This window comes from Prionailurus bengalensis, chromosome E4, assembly GCF_016509475.1.
Source record: "Prionailurus bengalensis isolate Pbe53 chromosome E4, Fcat_Pben_1.1_paternal_pri, whole genome shotgun sequence".
Taxonomy (NCBI): Eukaryota; Metazoa; Chordata; class Mammalia; order Carnivora; family Felidae; genus Prionailurus; species Prionailurus bengalensis.
Genome location: NC_057360.1, coordinates 39,572,024 through 39,593,141, shown reverse-complemented (window position 1 = coordinate 39,593,141; position 21,118 = coordinate 39,572,024). Strand labels below are relative to the sequence as shown.

The 21,118-nt window shown below is 55.4% G+C and overlaps 1 protein-coding gene across 3 annotated transcripts in view; it reads left to right on the top strand.

Moving 5' to 3' along the window:
• CACNA1S (calcium voltage-gated channel subunit alpha1 S) overlaps positions 1 to 21,118 on the top strand; it is a 66,397-nt gene that overhangs the window by 23,746 nt on the left and 21,533 nt on the right. For all 3 annotated transcript variants that reach the window (XM_043569401.1, XM_043569402.1, XM_043569403.1), the window contains exons 8-25: positions 1,842 to 1,987; positions 2,411 to 2,492; positions 4,684 to 4,844; positions 6,414 to 6,639; positions 6,738 to 6,945; positions 7,719 to 7,839; positions 8,687 to 8,801; positions 9,790 to 9,883; positions 10,542 to 10,611; positions 13,398 to 13,530; positions 14,114 to 14,243; positions 14,554 to 14,613; positions 16,179 to 16,285; positions 16,734 to 16,821; positions 17,058 to 17,165; positions 19,516 to 19,568; positions 19,826 to 19,972; positions 20,446 to 20,647. In XM_043569401.1, coding sequence (XP_043425336.1) covers positions 1,842 to 1,987; positions 2,411 to 2,492; positions 4,684 to 4,844; positions 6,414 to 6,639; positions 6,738 to 6,945; positions 7,719 to 7,839; positions 8,687 to 8,801; positions 9,790 to 9,883; positions 10,542 to 10,611; positions 13,398 to 13,530; positions 14,114 to 14,243; positions 14,554 to 14,613; positions 16,179 to 16,285; positions 16,734 to 16,821; positions 17,058 to 17,165; positions 19,516 to 19,568; positions 19,826 to 19,972; positions 20,446 to 20,647 — 2,251 coding nt within the window. The remainder of the gene's footprint in view (positions 1 to 1,841; positions 1,988 to 2,410; positions 2,493 to 4,683; positions 4,845 to 6,413; positions 6,640 to 6,737; positions 6,946 to 7,718; positions 7,840 to 8,686; positions 8,802 to 9,789; positions 9,884 to 10,541; positions 10,612 to 13,397; positions 13,531 to 14,113; positions 14,244 to 14,553; positions 14,614 to 16,178; positions 16,286 to 16,733; positions 16,822 to 17,057; positions 17,166 to 19,515; positions 19,569 to 19,825; positions 19,973 to 20,445; positions 20,648 to 21,118) is intronic.

The following is a 21,118-nucleotide window of genomic DNA, read 5'->3' as shown; positions in this document are numbered from 1 at the left end:
AAAAGGAGAGGAGAAGGGTGGAGGGTGGAAGGGAGAAGGGGCAGAGAGGTTGGGGGCGGGATGGGGAGAGCAGGAAAAGAGCAAGAGGGAGAAAGAGAGTAGGCAGTAAAGGAGGAAGAGGTGTGGGAGGAGGAGGAGGAGGAGGAGGAGGAGGAGGAGGAGGAGGAGGAAGGGGAGAAGCAGGGCAGGGAGATGTGGATTAGAACCTCCGCTTACCCCTGGCTCCCCTTTTGCCAAGAGCACACTCCCAGGTTAGCAAGGGAGGTGTAGAAGATGCAGATAGGAGCCCCTCGATTTTTAATTTTTCTCCCTTCTCCCCAAGCCTTCTCTCATCCTTTCTTCTTCTGTCCCTCTACACCCGCACTCCCTCTGGGTGAAGCCCCCGAGGTCCCAGCCTCCTGCCCCTGGATGTGCAGGAGCTGATGCTTCATGTTAGGAGTCTGTGGGGCCTTCAGTGAGGCACACAGACTGGGGCTAGACTGTCCAAGTTTAAATCTTTACACTACTGCTTGGTGGCTGTGTGACCTTTGCCTCGTCACCTAACCTCTCTGTGCCTCATCTGTCAAATGGGAATAATCCCATAGGGGTGCTGGGAGCATTAAATGAGTTAATACGTAGAAAGTCCTTAGAACAGAGTCCAGCACATAACAAGCACTAACTACTAATGGTCATTATTAATGAGAGCTGTTCTCTCTGCGACGGCTCCAAGGCAGCCACAGTGGAGCATCTAGAAGTGACCATCAGCCCCCTTCCCCATGGCCATCACCCCACCCCAGAAGCTTCCCTCCAAGCACTCTGTAGAAAGAACTCAGGGGGTCTGTGAACTTGAATGAGAAAAACTTGTCTTTCTTTTCTGCTAGCTCTGATTGAAATCTAGCGTCTCCTTTCACTAGGCATGGAGACAGTGCGCCACAGTGGTATTTAGCGCTCCCTGTGACTTGTCCCAATAGAACCCACACAACACGCATTATTACTTTGAAACTATGAGAGTTGTTAGATCTGCAACTCGGCTTTGCTAGGGAATGAGCTAACAAAGAAGCATATACGTACTTACCACAATTTCTTTATATGTCCATAACTATATTGCGATACAATCGACTCCTTTGTAATGAGATGGTTTTATTTTGTGCATTTTGCAACATTATCCTGAGGAGATAGCCTCAGTTTTCTTGGGACTACCAAAGGATCCACAGCAGGAAAGGGTCAGAGCCCCCCTGCCCGGGCCCTGTCCCTGGGGATGGTGCTGAGGGCTGAGGCGCTAATGTGACAAGCCAATGACTGTGCCTGCGTCTCCCTCTCTCCTCCCTCTCTCTCCACCCTGCTTAGTGGGTTGTCTCTGCTGGTCTGAAGATCCTTTGCTGACCCTCCGGTCCTTTCCTTCCAGTGTGGCCACCTGGTTTCTTCTAGACTCAGGGGAATTTCCTCCAGACCTTAAGTCTGTAAGCAGAACTAAATTCCTAAGGTAGCTTCAAGGGTCAGGGAAGCCTGGAAAATTTGAGGATCCGTGGCTGATTCTGTTAGGGAAATGGTCATGTCATTAACCCCTAGTGTCCAAGGCGACCCCAAGACGAGGGAGGATAAAATACCAGACGAGATGAGAAGGCAATGAGAAAGGCAGGCTGGGTGCTCCAAGGTGCTCCTGAGGGTGTGGATGGCGAGGGGGCACGAGAGGAGCTGCCCCTCTGTCACCTGGAAGGGCACCTGGACCCCGGGCGATACCCTGGGCCCGAAGGCAGGGGCGCATCCAGCCACAGAACGTGCTCTCTCTGTCCTTGGGAAGCCCAATCCTTCTCCACACCCTCTCTTTTTCTCCGCCCTTCCCCATCTCTCTGTTCCTTCAGGGAATTCACTAAGGAGCGGGAGAAGGCCAAGTCCAGGGGAACCTTCCAAAAGCTCCGAGAGAAGCAGCAGCTGGAAGAGGACCTCCGGGGCTACATGAGCTGGATCACGCAGGGCGAGGTCATGGACGTTGAGGACTTGAGAGAAGGTTCGGGCCCAAAGGCATAGTCAGCATGCCCTCCCCACCCCTGAGCGGCCCCTCGCGGTCGGCTCCCAGAGACGGCACTGCGTCACGTCGCCCTTCCGGCAGGTAGACTGTTGCCATTTTGCAGGTGAGAAAACTCAGGCCCTTAGAGGGTGAGTGACCCACCTTAAGCCTTACGGCTCGAAATGATGGCATCCGGGTGTGCCCGGGGCTCCTCCTGAAGTACAGAGTGCCATGCTGCCTGCCCACAGCCGCCCCTCCCCTGCAAGTGTGGGCTCTTCCTCGGGCGGCTCAGGAAAACACAGAGCCATCCAGGCCCACTAGGTGCCTCCAGCCAATGGCCCCTTTTCCAGGTGTGCCCGGCCTAGGTGTGTCCAGCCCAGAGGGGCCCCAAAGACTGGCCCACCTTTCCTCTCTCGTTCCCAGGGAAGCTGTCTCTGGATGAAGGAGGCTCCGACACAGAGAGCCTGTATGAAATCGAGGGCTTGAACAAAATCATCCAGTTTGTGTAAGTATCTGCCCTTCGCCCCAGGGTCTTCCCAGACTCAGAACTCCCCGAGACATGGAGTTAGAACCCATGTGCTGTTCCCCATGTACTGTTAGAACCCACTTACTAGCTTTAGAGTCACATGCCCTATCCCTCAGCGCCATCAGAGGGCACTCAGCAGATCACCTGCTTATACAGCACACAGGGAAGGGGCTGGGAGCCTGCCAGGAGGCAAGGAGAGGATTTTGCTGCTGCCCTCTGATGAGAGGGGAGTCGGCGGGCTAATTAGTCCCGGAAACCTCTGCTCGGGAAGAGGGAAGGTGTGCGTTGCAAAGAGGTGGCATGGAGAGCTTTGCAGGCAGGAGGCTGCCCAGCCAGGGGTCTGGAGACACTCCAGGCTCAAGTGCCTTTGTCTCAAGAGGAAGATGCATTTGTTTGGTTGGCTGCTTCCTTTTACAAATCCATACATAACCGTGATTTTGAAAGCCCAGTGGTAGAGAAATACATCAAAGAAAAGATGAAGGTCCCACTGCCCTGCAAAGAGGTAACCATGGTAACAGATGGCTATCCCTCCAAGACCTTTGCTATGCTTCTCTCTCTCTTACACACACACACACACACACACACACACACACACACCAGGTTTTTTGTTTTGCTTGCCTTTTTACATGACAGGGGTCTTTGCGTTAACTACTGTCCCAACAGAACCCAGAACAGTGCCCAACATAGACTATGTACTGCCAAATATTTGATAAATAAATGAATATGATACACATAGCATCTATGAACACTTTTAACTTAAGATCGTCTATTTAGGGCAGCCTCATACATACACACCCATCTTGGTGTTTTTAAGACTTTAATTTTTTTAAGGTTCACGGCAAATTGAGCAGAAGGCACAGAGTTGTCTCATATACCCCGCCACCACACGGGCCCAGCTCACTCATCACCAGCCCCCACCAGAATGGGACAGTTGGTACACCTGATGCACCTGGTTTACGCTAGGGCTCACTCTTGGTGCCGTGCCTTCATCCCGTGGGCTTGGGCAAATATGAAATGACAGGGACCCATCCATCATTATAAATTCATACACGGTGTCTTCACTGCCCTAAAAGTCCTCTGTACTCATCATTCCCCCACCGACCCCCCCCCACCCCAGCCACTAACCACTGATCTTTTTACTGTCTCCATAGCTCTGCCTTTTCCAGAACGTCACATAGTTAGAATCGTACAGTACGTAGGACTTTCAGACTGGCTTCTTTCACTTAGCGATGGGCAATTAAGTTTCCTCTGTGTCTTTGTGGCTTGATGGTCCACACACCTTCATTTGGTATGTCTTTGCATGTGAAGTATTTCACAGTATGAATATACCCTAAGATATTTAACCTTTGCAATTTTTTTTTTATTTTTTTTTCAACGTTTATTTATTTTTGGGACAGAGAGAGACAGAGCATGAATGGGGGAGGGGCAGACAGAGAGGGAGACACAGAACCGGAAACAGGCTCCAGGCTCTGAGCCATCAGCCCAGAGCCTGACGCGGGGCTCCAACTCCCGGACGGCGAGATCGTGACCTGGCTGAAGTCGGACGCTTAACCGACTGCGCCACCCAGGCGCCCCTTAACCTTTGCAATTTTTGACAACACAAACGCGCCACGGGAACAGTTGTCCCTCAGTATGAACATTTCTGCTGGGCCGATTCCTAGAAACGGAATTGCTGGGTCGAAGAGTATGTAGATTTGAAAAGCTTGGTCGGCGCTGCCAAATGGTTCTCCGAAGCGGTTGCCGTGGCTGTGACAGTGCCCTTTCCACACCCTCACCAACACCAGATATGATTCATCTGTTACAGAATTTCCTTTTATAATGAGCAAAGTGAGGCCTCCCAGTGTGCTCTAGCTGAAATTAACGTATGTGGAGCCCCTATAGGATACTGGGCACAGTGCCAACTAAGCATTGTACTCGCATAATCTCTAATCCCCTCTGAGGCTGGCATCGTCATTATTCTCCTTTGAAAAGAGGAAGAGCTTCGCTAGTAAGAGGCAAGATTTTAAATCAGTCTGGCTCTGCAGTTCTTGCCCTGAGTGTCTCCCGTGTGGCCAGAGAGTGGGCGATCAGGCTAAGTACGGCTGCGGTCTGGCCCAAAGCAACCGCAGGAAGGAGGGAGCTTGGAGTCAAGCAGCTCTTTGACTCCGTCCTCCTCTTTCTCCTCTCCCAGCCGCCACTGGAGGCAGTGGAACCGCATCTTTCGCTGGAAGTGCCACGATGTGATCAAGTCCAGAGTCTTCTATTGGCTGGTGATCCTGGTCGTTGCCCTCAACACCCTGTCTATCGCCTCAGAGCACCACAACCAGCCTCTCTGGTTGACCCATTTGCAAGGTGAGACAGAACAGAGTGAAGCCAGGAAGGGGACAGATGTGGCCGATGGCCAAAGCCAGCCGGTAGCACCTCAGGTTTTGCAGAAGACGTCAAGCAGATATTGACATTGTTTTCTGGAAATTATAGGCTGGTAGTATTTTTCCTCCTGGCATTACTGGGGGCAGTAACAGCAGCTCACTGGAAAGCCTCCAACCGCGCACCCAGGTGTCTGGTTAAATTATTACAATTTCAGACACCAAACATGAGGATTACCGGCAATCTGAAACTGCAAACATCCGGGTTCGAATTCTACTCCCCAAACAGCAATCTTTCACCAACTATTTATTGCGTGCATACTACATAGGTAAGGCACAGAGAAAGAACCCAGGATGCAGAGAGAATCAATATGCTGTTCTTGCCTTCCAGGAAACTTACTTGGCCAGAGGAGAGGACAGATGCTAATGAGTAATGCCAAGTCCATATAGGGAGGGCAACAGTAGAAGCAACTGTAAGATAGCAAGAGGAGGATTACAGGGGAGGAGATGCTGGCGCATCTCCCACAGGATGTAGGGATCCTAAGCTAAGAGTGCAAGAATTAAAATCTGGGCGTCACTGGCAGGGATGGCAATAGAAGCTATGGCCTTAGAAGACATCACCAGCTCACCAGAGGATGGTATACACTAAATGTAGAGCTCAAGGTCAGCATTCAGTGATTAGGTAAAGAATGGCATCTGCAGAGGAGGCTTGGGAGAAGCAGGCGAAGTAGAAGAAATCCAGAAGGATATGGTGTCACAGAAGCTAAGGAAAGAGAATATTTGAAAAAAAAGCCAGGCTGGTCAACCGTGCCCCGTGCTCCCAGGAGCTCAGGAAAATTGCAGGTTAAACCACCATTGGATTTGGTGACCTGAAAGTCGTGCCCCTGAGAGAGTTTGTTGGTGGAGCGACCAGGTGGACCCAGTTAGGTATGAGTTAAAGGGTAAACGGGGCAGGGCAGGGTGTGAAGAGGTGAAGAGATCCAAGAAGATAACCTTTTGCTGTGTGTGGCCGTGATAGGGAGGAGAGAGCCAGAGCAGGAGCTGCTTGGGGGGTGGGGTGGGTGGAAATGGGAGAGACTTCTGCATTTTTTAAAACGGGGATGGGAGAATCCACTTGAAAGGAGAAGTGAAGCACATGGAGAGAAAAGAGATGGTTGAGGGTGGGTTTCGCCAGGTGGGGGTCAGGGGGCAAAGCCTAGGTGGACGGGCCGGCTCTGGCAAGGTGGGGGGACCCCTCCTCCCGCAGGAGAAGGGATGTGTACGGTAAGCAGAGTGGGGGCAGAGCCCCATTAACTTGAGTGAAATCAAAAGCAACAGGATTCGGTTTTGTGAAAACACGGACCGGTGGCGCTTCTCGGGCGTCTGCCTCGGCGTTCCTCCGATGGGCAAACATTCCCCGGGTTCTCCTGGGCTGGAGGGGGGGTTGGGGAGCAGAACAGGGACGGTGCTTTGGAAGCGCGTGAGGGGGTCCCGGGTGGGGGGCGTGGCCAAGGCAAAGTCCCCGCGGCAGGGGGCGGGCAAGAGGGGCGCTGAGGCCCGGCCGCCCACCCCGCAGACGTTGCCAACCGCGTGCTGCTGGCCCTCTTCGCCGTCGAGATGCTGCTGAAGATGTGCGGGCTGGGCCTGCGCCAGTACTTCATGTCCATCTTCAACCGCTTCGACTGCTTCGTGGTGTGCAGCGGCATCCTGGAGCTGCTGCTGGTGGAGTCAGGTGCCATGACGCCCCTGGGCATCTCCGTGCTGCGCTGCATCCGCCTCCTGCGGATCTTCAAGATCACCAAGTGAGCGCGGGGCTGGCGGGGGCGCCTCCGGGGGGACGGGGCGCGGGGGTGGGGGTGGGGGCCGCCGCTCGTCTCCACCGGTGACCGTCTGCCTTCAGGTACTGGACGTCGCTGAGCAACCTGGTGGCATCCCTGCTCAACTCCATCCGCTCCATCGCCTCCCTGCTGCTGCTGCTTTTCCTCTTCATCATCATCTTCGCCCTGCTGGGCATGCAGCTCTTCGGGGGCAGGTACGACTTCGAGGACACGGAGGTGCGGCGCAGCAACTTTGACAACTTCCCGCAGGCCCTCATCAGCGTCTTCCAGGTAGGCGGCGCCGCAGGTGCTGAATCCCACTTCTTGTCCTTGGGGATCCGCGTGGGCATCACCTCCTCCAGGAAGCCTTCTGCGATCTGCTGGTTTGAGTTCAAGGTCCCTCTGCGGGCCCCCTCACCCCCTGTCTTCTCTCTACTGTGAGCCTCCCTCACCCTCCCGAGGCTAGGAGCTGTGCCCAGCTTGTCCTATTTGCCTGTGTCCCCCGTGCCAAGCAGAGCGCTGGCCCATCGTAGGATCACTGATACCAAACGAATGGAGTCCCAGGGTCTGCTTTCTCTCTCACGCACTGCCCACATCACTCCCCTGTGTCGGAGCCAGCACTCATGAGGAACATCACCTTGTTGGTACCAGTGGGGAGGTCGGTGTGTGGCAATCAGTTGCTCTTAAAGATGACGTCACCCTCTCTGTCTTCCATTCACCCGAGGGCTGGTCTGGTATCATGCCTTAGAAGACACTTGACATTTCACACTGTTTCGGGAGGCTGGAATGCCAGGAGGCATGGGTGGGCGTAGTACAGGTAGGCCTGGGCAGTAGGGACAGAGCACAGGGATGTGGCGACCCGATGGTCAAACTCCTTGGCCCACTTTTGACTACTGGGAGAGAGGCCAGAAGAGCAGGGACCTTTCGTCCTGGCCGTGAATGAAGAGAGGAAAGGTTTAGGGGAACTGACAGAGTTGGAGGGGGCCTTTTGGGCAGTGTGGTCCCGACAGAAGACTCTCAAGTCCATCCGCGTCCCTCTACCCCAGTGCTCCCTGTCCCTCTAGGTCCTAACAGGTGAAGACTGGAATTCTGTGATGTACAACGGGATCATGGCCTACGGCGGGCCGTCCTACCCTGGGGTGCTCGTGTGCATTTATTTCATCATCCTTTTTGTCTGTGGCAATTGTATCCCCTTGGGAGCAGGGCACAGAAAAGAGCGGAGGGAGGGGGTTGGGACGGGCGGGGGCTTACAATGCGGGTCAAGGGTACCCACTTGCCAGGCACCGGGCCCTCTGGCTGGAGGGGAGCTCCCAGGCTCATGGAGGGGGCAGGGGGATGGGACGTAGCATATGGCAAGTGCAGGTCGAACTGTAGGATAATTCCTTCCACCAGGAAAGGGGAAGGACCACAGAGGTGACTGGTTACAGGTGGGAGGATTTCATCCCAAAGAGGCTGGTGAGCCTGGAACAAGGCAGGAGCAAGAACAGGTCTGGTGGAGGGGCCGTGACGTTGGTGGGCAGCCTCCTCCACAGGTTCGGAGGCAGGCAGGGAGGAACCAGGGAGCAGGCAGACCGAGAATGAGATGGGCAGTGGGGAGGGCGAGGTGGACGGGGCAGACAGAGCCGGCAGTGCCCGGGGTTCTGGTGCCGGCACCGTGGAATTTGATATTATGAGTAGTGGGGAGGGAGGGAACCAGTGGTCCTTGAGCTTATGTGCACTGAGCACACGACTCTCAGTTACAGCGCCTCACGGGTGCCCCACAAAGGCCCCCGAGAGAGCTGGGATCAGTCCTGGGCAGGAAATGGACGGTACTCAAGGCCCATCATGGGCACCCTCTGCAGTCAGGCTCCCCTGGGGATGCTTGTCCGTGCCCTTGGGCCCATGCCATCCCATGGGGTTACTGGCAAGAAGAATTCCAACACCCCATCAAGGAAGCAGGGTTGTCATGCCAACCCACGGTCAGGGTGAGACTCCGGCCCCCCAGGTTTCCCTTTCATCCACAACCCAAGACTCCTTAGCCGGACACCCTCAGATATCCTGCTCAATGTCTTCCTGGCCATCGCTGTGGACAACCTGGCTGAGGCAGAGAGCCTGACTTCTGCCCAGAAGGCCAAAGCTGAGGAGAAAAAACGCAGGAAGATGTCCAAGTGAGTGCTGCATCCTCAGAAGGGAGGGACCTGGCATGCCTGATGGTGACCTCCTAGCTCTGGGCAGGTGGCTCCTTGGAGCCTGATGAGCAGAGGCTGTGCCACAGTGACACCTGCCCCAGTGGGCAGGCTTCTGCAACCAGCGTGCATAGGGATGGCTGAAGTCCTATGAGGTGTCCCTGGGCGCAGAATTGGAGGCAGTTGGTCTCTAGACAGGCCTCAGGAAATGTGATGGCAGAGCCAGGCAGGTGGGACCAGGAAACGCTGGTGGAGAGTTCTAGAAATTCAACCAGTCCTGCCACGGAGTCCCTGCACTTCTTGAAGGGAGACATTTCCCTTTGCTGCCCCCTGGCCTTGTTGTATGTGAAGTGGTGGTTGGCTTCTCAGGTCTTTTACACCTTTCTCCATCTGCTGGTTGGAGAACCATACTTAATGGTTCTAGACAAAAGTCCTGCTTCCTCCAGTGCCCATGCCTGCGGGAATGGTATGCATATTCTGGGGAGAGGCAGGATAGGAAGAGAAAGAGAGCAATGTAATCCAGACACTTCCAAAGAGTTGAGCCCCATCTTGAACCAAATCATGCTCCCACACTGTGAATTCTTTATGAACTAGGCACAAAACCATTTTTCACCCATTTACCCTTCAATGAACATTGAGCGTAGCTGACCAGCGAGCCGTATGTAGTCATGGCCCCAAGCTGGGCATCATATCCTTTCATCACAGGGAAAGGGCTTGCCCAGGGCTATAGTCCCTCCCATTTGGCAGTCTACACTGCTCCATCCTCCACAGAGTCCCCTGAGTCCTTGGTGTGGGATCCCCTTGAAGATGCCATTAGACTAAGCAGATCCCTGAGGACTTTCTAGTTGGGCTTCCACTGTGGGATCTTTCTTTCTTTCTTTCTTTCTTTCTTTCTTTCTTTCTTTCTTTCTTTCTTTCTTTCTTTCTTTCTTTCTTTCTTTCTTTCTTTCTTTCTTTCTTTCTTTCTTAGGGGTCTTCCAGATAAGTCAGAGGAAGAGAAGTCAGTGATGGCCAAGAAGCTGGAACAGAAACCCAAGGGTGAAGGCATCCCTACCACCGCCAAGGTGAGCATCGTGTGGGGTATCTTCAGAGGCAGGATGGGGAGGGACTCTACAAGTCCTCTGGTTTCACCTACATGACTTAGGGTGCTGGTGGGTGGGTAGGAATGTGGAAAGGGGCTATCTGCCTGGTTATCAGCCAGGTGAGGACATCTGTCTCCACTCTACTGGGGGGAGAGTAAATCGCTACCCTCCCGCAAGGAATCCTTTATACTGAGAGGCATAGATGCCCCACTCTGGGAACCAGACTTCCTCAGAGTCCCGGCTTCCCATCCCAGTCAAGGCGTCCCCCTCCGACTTGACACCCCTGTTCCATTGAGAGACCCAGACTGGCTTCCCATCACTTCCTGCTTGTTCCAGCCTGGCTCTGCTCAAACTTTCTGGAAATGGTGGAAGCAGAGGTGCAAGAGTTGGAGAATTGGGCCCCAGGGAACGAAACAGGGGATGCCGTGCACGGGCTCAGACAGTCTGAGGTCTTGGCAACTTGTGTGACCTTTCTAGGCTTGGCTTCTCATTCATAAAAAAGGAATGATCCTATACGACCTATCCCCCAGGCTGTAAGGAGGACTGAGTGGGCACCTACACTGACCCTCCAGTAAATACTCAGTAAGCAGAAACTGCAGCTTTGCTTTTATCCTCATCTTTGTTGTGTTCCTTCCTACAGCTGAAAATCGATGAATTTGAATCTAATGTCAATGAAGTGAAGGATCCCTACCCCTCAGCTGACTTCCCAGGTGAGCATCCTGGGACTGCTGGAGGTGTATGCTGGTGTTGATTTCTCCCCGGGGATGATCTCTTGGGTGTCCCCTTCCTGGATCCTTCCATGAGGGGATCGCAAGACAGAGACCTCCCTTCTGACCTAGTCATGCAAATAAGCCGTCTGCCCCGCCTGCCTTGTGTCCAGTGCACACAATGGAAAAAATCCACACATTCTATTTTCATTCAATTCAGCTAGTATTTATTGAGTGCCAGTCATATACTTCGGTACTGAGGACTCCCGTTTTCAAGTTTTCCGCTCTGGCCACACAGAGTAGACCATAGATGAGGACCTGTCTGTCTGTGGTGTCGGAGATGGGCAGGTTACTCCCCACCCAGCATCCAGCAGGGCTGGGGCTGGACTGGTACAGGAATAAACAGAACCATGACTTGCGCTGTGGGGAGAATTGAAATGAAGGAGGCAAGCGTAGGGTGGGCAGGAGGGTAATGCACAGCCACAGACAAACTATAAATGTCTCACAAATGTAAGTAACAAGTGGCTGCTGCAGGCGGGAACACATAGGTTCACAGAGGCTGCCTGGCAGAGCCCTGGAGGCCCAAAGCTCTGAGGTCCTCTCTCAGCTCGCCCACAGGTCCTTGGAGCACTGAGTCACTGGTGCAGTTTCAGGAAATTGTGGAATCAGCTGATTAGCGTCTGTTTGCCCCAGTGACTCTGAGCTCCGGGGGGGGGGGGGGGCTTTTTGTGCTCCAAATGGCACAGAGTAGGCACTCAATAAATAGAGTAAGTGAACACATGAAAGAATTTTGCAAAGTGATGTGTGGGGAGAATGGAGCTGATCAAGACAGGGCTAATCATATCTCTTCAAATGTCTGCCAGAAGTGAATAGTTGGGTTTTAAAATAATTCATCTTGAGCCGTTTCATCTAACAACCATCACCTAGCAGGTGGGAGTGGCTGGTGTGCAGGCGAGATGACTGACTCAGGAAATCAGAGGTTAAGGAAAGGGAACAGGGTTGGAAAGAAGGGGGGAGGGTAGACGGTAGAGGGGAGGTGGGGTGAGCATTTGGAAGAGAGTTCTTATCAAAGAAGTTGAATACATTTATTCTGCTTCTTTCCAAAGACGATTTGAAAGGGCTTAGGACAGGGTGCCTGGGTGGCGCAGTCGGTTAAGCGTCCGACTTCAGCTCAGGTCACGATCTCGCGGTCCGTGAGTTCGAGCCCCGCGTCGGGCTCTGGGCTGATGGCTCAGAGCCTGGAGCCTGTTTCCAATTCTGTGTCTCCCTCTCTCTCTGCCCATTCATGCTCTGTCTCTCTCTGTCTCAAAAATAAATAAACGTTAAAAAAAAAATTAAAAAAAAAGGGCTTAGGACAAAATGAAGTTAACAAAATGGGCATAGACAAAGGAAAAAAGAAAGCAAATATATTAGTTCTAAGAATTAACACTTTCTCATTATAAGAAGGGAGAAAGGGGGGTTTCTGGTGGAGCTGCGAGCTTGTGCAGGCTGCCACAGTGGAGAGAGAAGAATCTAGTGGTTCTTTCTTGGCTTCCCCAAGGGGGTCTGCCAGGGGCCAGCAGGGGTAAGGATGAGGTGGCGATGGGGTGAGGGAAACAAGAGACTGGGAAAGACCTGCATATCGAGGGACACCCCAATTTAAAAAAAAAATTTTTTTAATGTTTATTTATTTTTGAGAGAGAGACAGAGACAGAGCACGAGCAGGGGAGGGGCAGAGAGCGAGGGAGACACAGAATCGGAAGCAGCCTCCAGGCTCCGAGCTGTCAGCACAGAGCCCAACGCAGGGCTCAAACTCACGAATTGTAAGATCATGACCTGAGCTTAAGTGGGATGCTTAACCAACTGAGCCACCCAGGTCCCCCCCCCCCCCATTTTTTTAAATGTTTTTAAGTATTTATTTTTGAGAGACAGAGACAGACCACAAGTGGGGGAGGGGCAGAGAGCGAGGGAGACACAGAACCTGAAACCGGCTCCAGGCTCTGAGCTGTCAGCACAGAACCCAACAGAGGGACAGGCCATCTTTGGACAGTGCCCCCAGTCTGATCACTGGAACCTTGGCTCCCCCTGCTAAGCCCAGCTGAGGACCTCAGGTAGTCAGCTGTCTCATGAAGCCATGGGACCTAGCAAGTGAACCTAGAGGGCCTATGTCTTCCTCTTCGATCCCTCCCACCCCGGTATCTGCCTCGGTGCTGAGGACTGGCCGAGGCTCAAGGAATATTGACTTTTTTCCCATGCTGGCAGTTTCTCTCTGAAATGATCATTTTTAGAATTCTAACCCAGGAGAGGAGCTCAGAGCCTGTTTATTTCAACAAGCCTCCTTCCCCTAATCGATTTCACAAATTGGGGACCTGAAGCCCGGGAAGGACAGAAACGTAACTAGCATGCACAGCAAGTCAGGGGCAGAGCCTGGACCACAGCTCAGGTCTCATCAGAAGTAGAGACCACCCCCCCCCAACCCCCCAGTCTCCCAGCTGTGAGCACTTGGGATGGTGTGAGTCCAGCCCTGAGACAGCAGATGAGACAGCAAGGCTCCTTGACTTTGCTCCTGGCCCCACTTCTGGAAGGTTCTGGGACTGCCATTTTCCCCTGACGGTTCAAATCTGTTCCCTGAGGGGAAAGGGAGGTATGAAGACAGGCCTCTGCTGACATCCTCGTGCCCTGCCTTGGCCTGATACCACCTTCACTTGCTGGTTGCTGGGGGTTCGTGGTTGGATTCGGAGCACAGAGACCTGGGGGAGCAGTCAGGTTTGTAAAGACGCCCCCGATGTCTCTCTCTCCCTCCCCGACAGGAGATGATGAGGAAGATGAGCCCGAGATCCCAGTGAGCCCCCGACCACGCCCGCTGGCTGAGCTGCAGCTCAAAGAGAAGGCAGTGCCCATCCCAGAAGCCAGCTCCTTCTTCATTTTCAGCCCCACCAACAAGTGGGTGGTCTCTTGGCTGCTGTGCAGGGTGGTTGATGGGGCTCTTGAAGAGAGATGGCTTCTGCTCTAAAAAGGCCCCTTTTCCTGATTCTTTGGGCCTACGGTTACACTATGAGAAAATGACTCTCATACAGTCCCCCGAGGAGGGACTGTATATTTTCGTTCCCTTCTGAGGGCAATTTTAGCCAGGACGAGGGGATGAGAACCGGGTGAGGCCATATTTCTTCCTGGCTTCACACTTTTATACCTTTAAAATCTACATCGCCTGCAGTCTTCAGGGAGTTTCATCTGTCTGCTTTGTGGATGGAGATCGGCCGGGTCCATTCTTTTTGGGGGAAACCAGAGGGTGGTGGAGGAGTACTGGGGGAGGGGACGGGTGGTGGGAGAGGGGGCTAGGGCCGCGCTGAGAGAATGAGGGGCAGGGCCCCTGCGTGTCCAGCCAGAGGACAGTTGAGGTGCGGGCTAGCCTTCTCCGCCGAGCCGGGAGGGAGCGTTCCACCGTCTGTGTGTGGGACTGAGGCTGGTGAGGCCCGAGTGCCCAGGGGCTCACAGCTCCCCTGGCCCCCCGGCCATCTTCCCCCAGGATCCGTGTCTTGTGTCATCGCATTGTCAACGCTACCTGGTTCACCAACTTCATCCTTCTTTTCATCCTGCTCAGCAGTGCCGCACTGGCCGCGGAGGACCCCATCCGGGCCGAGTCCGTGAGGAATCAGGTGATGGCAGGCCTGTGCCTTCTGCCAGCTCAGCACCCCTCCCTGCCCCAGGCCTCAGCCACCCGGACACCTCACTCTGGGGCTCAGAGCTCAGCTGTAGGCTCTGTGTGGCCATAGGCATCAGAGTTTCTTAGAGTTTAAATCCCTGGAGGGGTAAGACTGCCCGGTCCGGTCCTGAACTGTCTCAGCGTGTGACGTGACAGGCTCTTGTTGCCTAGTTTTAATGATGATAGTGATGGTGGTGACAACGATGATGTCATTGTTCGGTTCTTCCTCTCACCGACTTCTCTCTCCCCTGCCCTGTCACCAGATCCTTGGGTATTTCGACATTGCGTTCACCTCTGTCTTCACTGTGGAGATTGTCCTCAAGGTGAGTGAAGGCTTGTGGGGCAGCCTGGGTGAGTGGTGTCTCCAGGCCAGGATAGCAGACCTCACGTGGCTCCAACTTACACGCCCGGCACTCGCTCACAGGCTGGGTGGCGGGGGTGAGGGAAAAGCAAGAAGAAAGTGGAGAACAGCAGGGAGGGACTCGCGGGACCCAGGAGCAGATGGGGTTTCTGCTCGTAAGCTGGGGCAAGGAGGTGAGCAGGTGCATGGGTGGGGACATGAAGTACGACCAACCTGCAGCTGAGCACGTCTCAGCACAGCTCAGTGAGCACGTCCGCGTCTATAAAGCCTCGGGCATTCCTCCTCCATAGTGAAGGCACAATTAGCCTTAGACCCAGGGAGCCGTGATTTGTTCCGAGACCTTTGTTACCGATGACTAAAAGGCGTCTCCCAGGAATCCCCAGAGAAGTGACCTTTGCCCTAGATGGGTTTCTGGCAGCTCTGTCCCATCGTAGCTCCCCCTTCCTTACCCACAGCACATCACTGTTCTCTCATTCTCGAGGCAGGTACACTGGGTTCACACCATCACCGTGGAGGGTCTCAGAGGCAGAGGGAGGGCCCATCTGGGGCCCAGTAGCCCCAGCCTTCACCTTCATGAATGAAGAAGGGAGAGGCGAGCTTTGCAGAAGGAATAGCCCAGAGCAGGCTGCAACCTGAAATCAGGACAGTTCTTTATTTCGAGGCCTTTGACTACTAAAGCAGTTGAGCAGAGGGATGGTGGCTTCCCTGAGGTCCAAGACGGCTTCCTGGAGGTGGTGGCATTAGAGGTGGCCAGGACTTCATTAGGGAGGGATAGCAGGGGCAGTCCAGGAGGACAGAAAATGGCAAACACGTTTTGAGAAGGTGGTTCAGACGTGCTCAGAGAGGAGAAAGTGGTCCTTTTGGGCTGGGGTATAGCACAGAAAACAGAGCCTGGGAAGGCGAGTTGAGAAGAAATCACCTTGAATGCCAGGAAAGGCTTCAGGCTCATCAGACTTCAAGGGCATAGCGTGTTTGCACAGAGGGCCTGGGAGATCATCACAGAGTACACGAAAGAAGCTGAAGGCACAGCGAGAAGGTGGGACAATGGGGAAGGGAGAGGGGTCCGGGCCTGGTGAAGGTCTTCCAGTCTTAAGGGGCTGTTCAGCCTCACTCAGCAATCCTCAGGGCAGAGGTTACTTCTGAAGAAGCTTCCCAGAGAGGAGGAAGAGGAATGTTATCATGTTCCAGAGGGGAGAGAAGGGCCAGGGCTTCCCCACTCTGTGGCCCCGTGGGGAAGGAGACTGGGGCGCCCTATGGCATCTGACCAAAGAGACAAGCTCAGAGAGCAAAGTCTGGTGGAGCTGCCCATGAGAAGTCCTCATGTTTCCAGAACTGGGAGCAGAGAATGGGAGAAAAAGCACTTCGGACACAGCAAGGAGTGGAGTGAAGGGTAGAGACCTCCTGGCAGCCATCTGCCTCTGCAGACTGAGGCACATCTTCCCTCGGGAAGCCCTTCTTTGTGGGGACACGCCCGTCCCCAAGCTCCCCACCGCCCCCACCCACCCAGGATGCTGGCTTTCCCCACAGATGACGACCTACGGTGCCTTCCTGCACAAGGGCTCCTTCTGCCGCAACTACTTCAACATCCTGGACCTGCTGGTGGTGGCCGTGTCCCTCATCTCCATGGGACTCGAGTGAGCAGTGGCAGGGGCCAGCCCCGGGCGAGGACCCCTCCTCAGAGCAGAGTCCCACCCACCGTTCGTTGGTGGGCACCAAGTTGCAAGGAGAGGGATTCTCAGGGCCATTGAGGGGGGTCCAGGGTCCCCTAGGGTGTCACCAACGGGACTGAAGTGACAGTGCTTAGCAGGAGGGGCTGCAGTCCCTACCTCTGGGTCGCCCCCAGTCTGATGAGAGAGACAGAGCCTGTAGCCACCCATGGAGGAATCCCTTACTGTGCTGCACCACCGGGCAGGCGGCGGCTTTATCCGGGGGTGGGGTCCTCGCACAGCCTAAGGGAAGGGTGGGGAACGAGGCGAGTGTGCTCAGACAGAAAGATGGCAGATGTGGAGGACTAGAGGCCGGGGGCAGGTGGAGGGCTGGAGCAGGCTGCCCTCACCCCCCACCCCCCGCCGCCTCCCCCAGGTCCAGCGCCATCTCCGTGGTGAAAATCCTGAGGGTGCTGAGGGTGCTCCGGCCCCTGCGGGCCATCAACAGAGCCAAGGGGCTGAAGGTGAGAGGGCCTGGGTGGGACCCCAGGAGCAGGAAAAGAGAGGCTGCAAGGGCCTGATCCTGGAAACCTCCGCCCAACCGTTGCTGGGGCGCGTGTTGCACCCCCTTTGCCAAACGGGGGTAGGGGTGAGGCTGGGCGGCCATGCTTCCCCACGAAACTCCCTCTGCCCCCACCTAGCTGGGAGGCAGCAGGGGATAGCAAGGGCGGGATGTTGCCGACCTGGTGTCCCTCCCCAGCACGTGGTGCAGTGTGTGTTTGTGGCCATCCGCACAATCGGGAACATCGTCCTCGTCACCACCCTCCTGCAGTTCATGTTTGCCTGCATCGGCGTCCAGCTTTTCAAGGTGAGCCCCACCTGCCCGGGCAGCTTTGCCCCCCCTTCCACAGCTCTGGTGCCAGCTCTGAGGCCAAGGCAAGAGCCAACCCGTTCCCCACCCTCTAAGCAAAGGGAGCCCCAGACTGTGAAAGCAGATGTCCTCGAGTGCACAGAGTTGTGAGGCTAAGCTACCTGGAGTCTGGATGAGGTTTCCTAGGCGATGCCCCTTCGTGGCCCCAGTGGCTCTGCTGGCCACCATGACCGTTGCACCTGCTGTCTTCCTGGCTCTCCGTGGCTTCTCCTTGAGGACCAAGCCCCCTCCCCTACCTGCCGGACCCTGTCAGCACCCCTCCCCGTTATCAACCTCCCCCACCCCTCCCATCCTGCCAGGCCTGTCTAAAACATGCCTCCCAGCTCTAGCCCCCATCCACTCCACCTTCTTCCGTCAGCTGGACTTCAGCACCCCATGCTTCTGGCCGGTGTGGCTGGCATCATTCATATCTACCAGGAGCTTCTGAGGGAGGGAGGCCATCATTCCATCCTGGGAGCCGCCTCGTTCTGTCCTCACTTTCCTGGGAGGTCACAGCTATGCAGTTCCTCTCTAGGAATCAGCCCCGCAAGGCTCCCCTTCCACCGAGCTGGTTTCTGGATGCCTCTGCCTTTCATGCCATCTGCAGGACACAGAAATTGGTATCCGAGTGCTCCAACACCCTGACATTTCCTTTCATGACCCAAACCGCTCCTGTCCCCCGAAGCATGAGAACCACGATGACGTAACTTCAGTCAGACTTGGGCAATGATATCATCGTACCGTCATTCATTCATTCGACAGCATTTGTGGAGCATTTTTCTCAGGGCCGGCGTCTCGGTGAAGGCCGAGAGGGGGTCATGAAGCAAACCCCACAAGTCCCTCCCTGTGGGCAGGGAGCAGGTTTGGGGGGAGAGCAGTCAAGGTGGGGTTCCCTGATGACCTTAAGGGAGATGGGTCCTGTTGGTTACTGTCCTGGAGGGGTGGAGGCATCCCCTTGGAAACCGCATCCAGACTGAGACAGCTTAGCCTTCAAACCTCAGTTACCACGATTGGCATGTGACCTTCCCCTCCTAGTTCCAGCAGAGGGCTGCCCCTCCCCTCGAGCCCTGCCCCCTCCTCTACCAGGGGCGCTGGGTGTATGTCTCACTCCTCCCTGACCCTGGCACCCAGCCTGGGCCTGGCATATAGGCGGCCCACGAGACACGTTCCCTGGAGGAACGAATGAGCGGCCCCCTCCTCTGGCTCCTGTGTGCCTTCCAGGCAAGAGCAGCTGTCCCTCAACCCCCCGACCCCTGCCCCGAGCCCTGTGCTGTAATCTCTCATCAAACGACCCCCAGCTCCTGCCCACTCAGATAATGCCCAGACATCAGTTACAAGTGGCATCTTACCCCACGTTTTACCCTGTGGAAACTTCGCATACATTCCACATTACATCAAGAGTTTGCTTCCTATATTAAATTGGGTGTTTTGTTTCAAGTGCCCAGAAACCTGCCCAGTGACAGCTGTGTCCTCTCCCTGCTTCTCCCCCAATGTCACCTGCCTCCCCTTCACCCCTCTGCTCTGGCAACCGTAAAGGGGGATGTGGCTGGAACAGCAAAACCCTGCAGCGGGCAGGGCCTCTGTGCCGTCAGCCAGTCCCGTATCCTTGGCTGAGGCAGCTCTTTCTCTGGGCCTCTGAGGGGACTCGACCAGATGCCGTGAACTTCAGGCTTCATGTAGCTCCATTCAGGCCTGGCGATCACTCCTTTTCTTCACACAGACTCTTCTGTGGGTGCCCAGTCTGTGATGCAGACAAAAAGGGAAACTGCTCTGACTGTAATCAGCACAGGGGGGCACAGTGCCCGCCTCTTCAGGCCTCCGAGTGGGGGTGCAGGACCCCCGTTCCACTTTGAGATGATTTGCGCCCTCAAGACCCGGTTGGGCTCCGTCCCTGCAACTCTTACTGTGCCCTGTGTGCCCTGTGTGCCCTGTGGCCGCCCCACTGGCAGGAGAAGGAAGTGGGGGGGGGGGGCAGCCCTTCTTGGTCTGTCATGGGGAGACCTCAAGAGGGCTTCCCGTAGCAATGGGGGGCAGGAGGCTCCCTGAGGGAGGGGCAGGGCCGAGCTGTATCCATATTTCCTTCCCCTCAGGCCCAGCCTGCTCAGGAACTGGCTTCTCAGCCGCGACAGCCTCGGGCCTGGTAGGGAAGCCCGCGGGGCAGCTGAGGGAAGGGATGATGGTGAAGGAGGAAGACAGTGCTGGGGCCCTCTTTCCACATGCCCTGCCGCTATTCACTTCCGTAGCCCAGTTTTCAATCTTGTTTCCGTGACAACGTGTGTCCCTCCCTCCCTCCCTCTTCTTGACACAGGGGAAGTTCTTCAGCTGCAATGACTTATCCAAGATGACACAAAAGGAGTGCAGGTGGGCTGAATTCTGCTGGCTGAGGGCATGAGGTGGGACAGCCACTGCGTGGGGGACCTTGTGCGAGGGGGACCTGGGGAACCTGAGCCCCTAGGCCCAGGAAGCGTGTTCTAAAGGGTCCTTCCTTAGGAAACTGTGGTGAGGGAGTGCCCAGCAGTGTCCCCTCTGGTCCCCAGTCTACAGGGGATCAGAGGATGTGGGTGGGGAGGGGGCAGCCCAGCCATGCACGGTGGAGTGACTGAGCCTCCCCACCCCAGGGGCTATTACTATGTGTACAAGGATGGGGACCCCACGCAGATGGAGCTGCGCCCCCGCCAGTGGATACACAGCGACTTCCATTTCGACAACGTGCTCTCGGCCATGATGTCACTCTTCACGGTCTCCACCTTTGAGGGATGGCCTCAGTGAGTGAGGGCTGGGGCCTGGGTCCAATGCGGGCATGGTGGGGGCAGTGCCAGGGAGCCATCTTGCCCTTCTGCAGCCCTCACCACTCCGTGCCAGGCCCGCGGTAAGCGCTCAACAAACCCACCAGCTGGGAGGGTGTGTGGGACCAGTGTGTTGACCGGCCACCCTAAAGACATCCTGACCTGGGCACTCTGACAGAATGTCCCAGTCCCCCAACAGGTGTAGGCCTCTGTGACCATGTGGGGAGCCCTACTGATTGATTAGGGTAGATGGGGCATCCCACGGAAAGGCAGGCCCTTTCCAGGACCTGTCCCAGTCTTTTCTGGCATGGTCCTAACTTCCCTTCTGGTGCTTGATCATTCAGAAAGCTCCCTCGGGTCCCTGTGGCCAGTGAGAGAAAGCCTGTCCTTCCTGGCCTGGCTCTCTGCCTCATCACCCCTGTCCAACCAGTCTCTTCTCTGTCCACCCCAAGGCTGCTTTACCAGGCCATAGACTCATACAAGGAAGACACAGGCCCCGTCTACAACAACCGAGTGGAGATGGCCATCTTCTTCATCATCTACATCATCCTCATTGCCTTCTTCATGATGAACATCTTTGTGGGCTTCGTTATTGTCACCTTCCAGGAGCAGGGGGAGACTGAGTACAAGAACTGTGAACTGGACAAGAACCAGGTGCCTGGGCTGAGGTGGAGAGCGGACTCAGCAGGCCTCCTGCCAGCCTGAGCCCTAGGCTCTGACCAGTGAAGAGTCCTGGGCCTGGGGTTGACCCCAGAACCTCCATTTCGTGCCCAGACCCAGCCTGCATACACTCTACCCCATTCCCAACCCATCCCCAACATGAAGCAATACAAGTTGGTGCTGTGGGAGTCTTCTCGTGGAACCCTCGTGATGCCCAGAGAAGGCTAGTCCTTCAGAGCCCCTGGGTGGGGCTAGAGCCATGTTAGAAATGGGCGGGGATAACTCAAGGGGAACCCACAGGCCCACTGGGACTCGTCCCCTAAAGAGTCCCGCAGAGCCCGTCAGCCACGAGTTCCTGGCCACAGCTGCTCCTGGCTGACCAGAATGCAGGGTTCCCTCCAGCCCATGCATGTGAGTGTGAGAGCAAGGGAGGGGCCGTCAGTGCTGACCTGCCCTGTGGTGTTG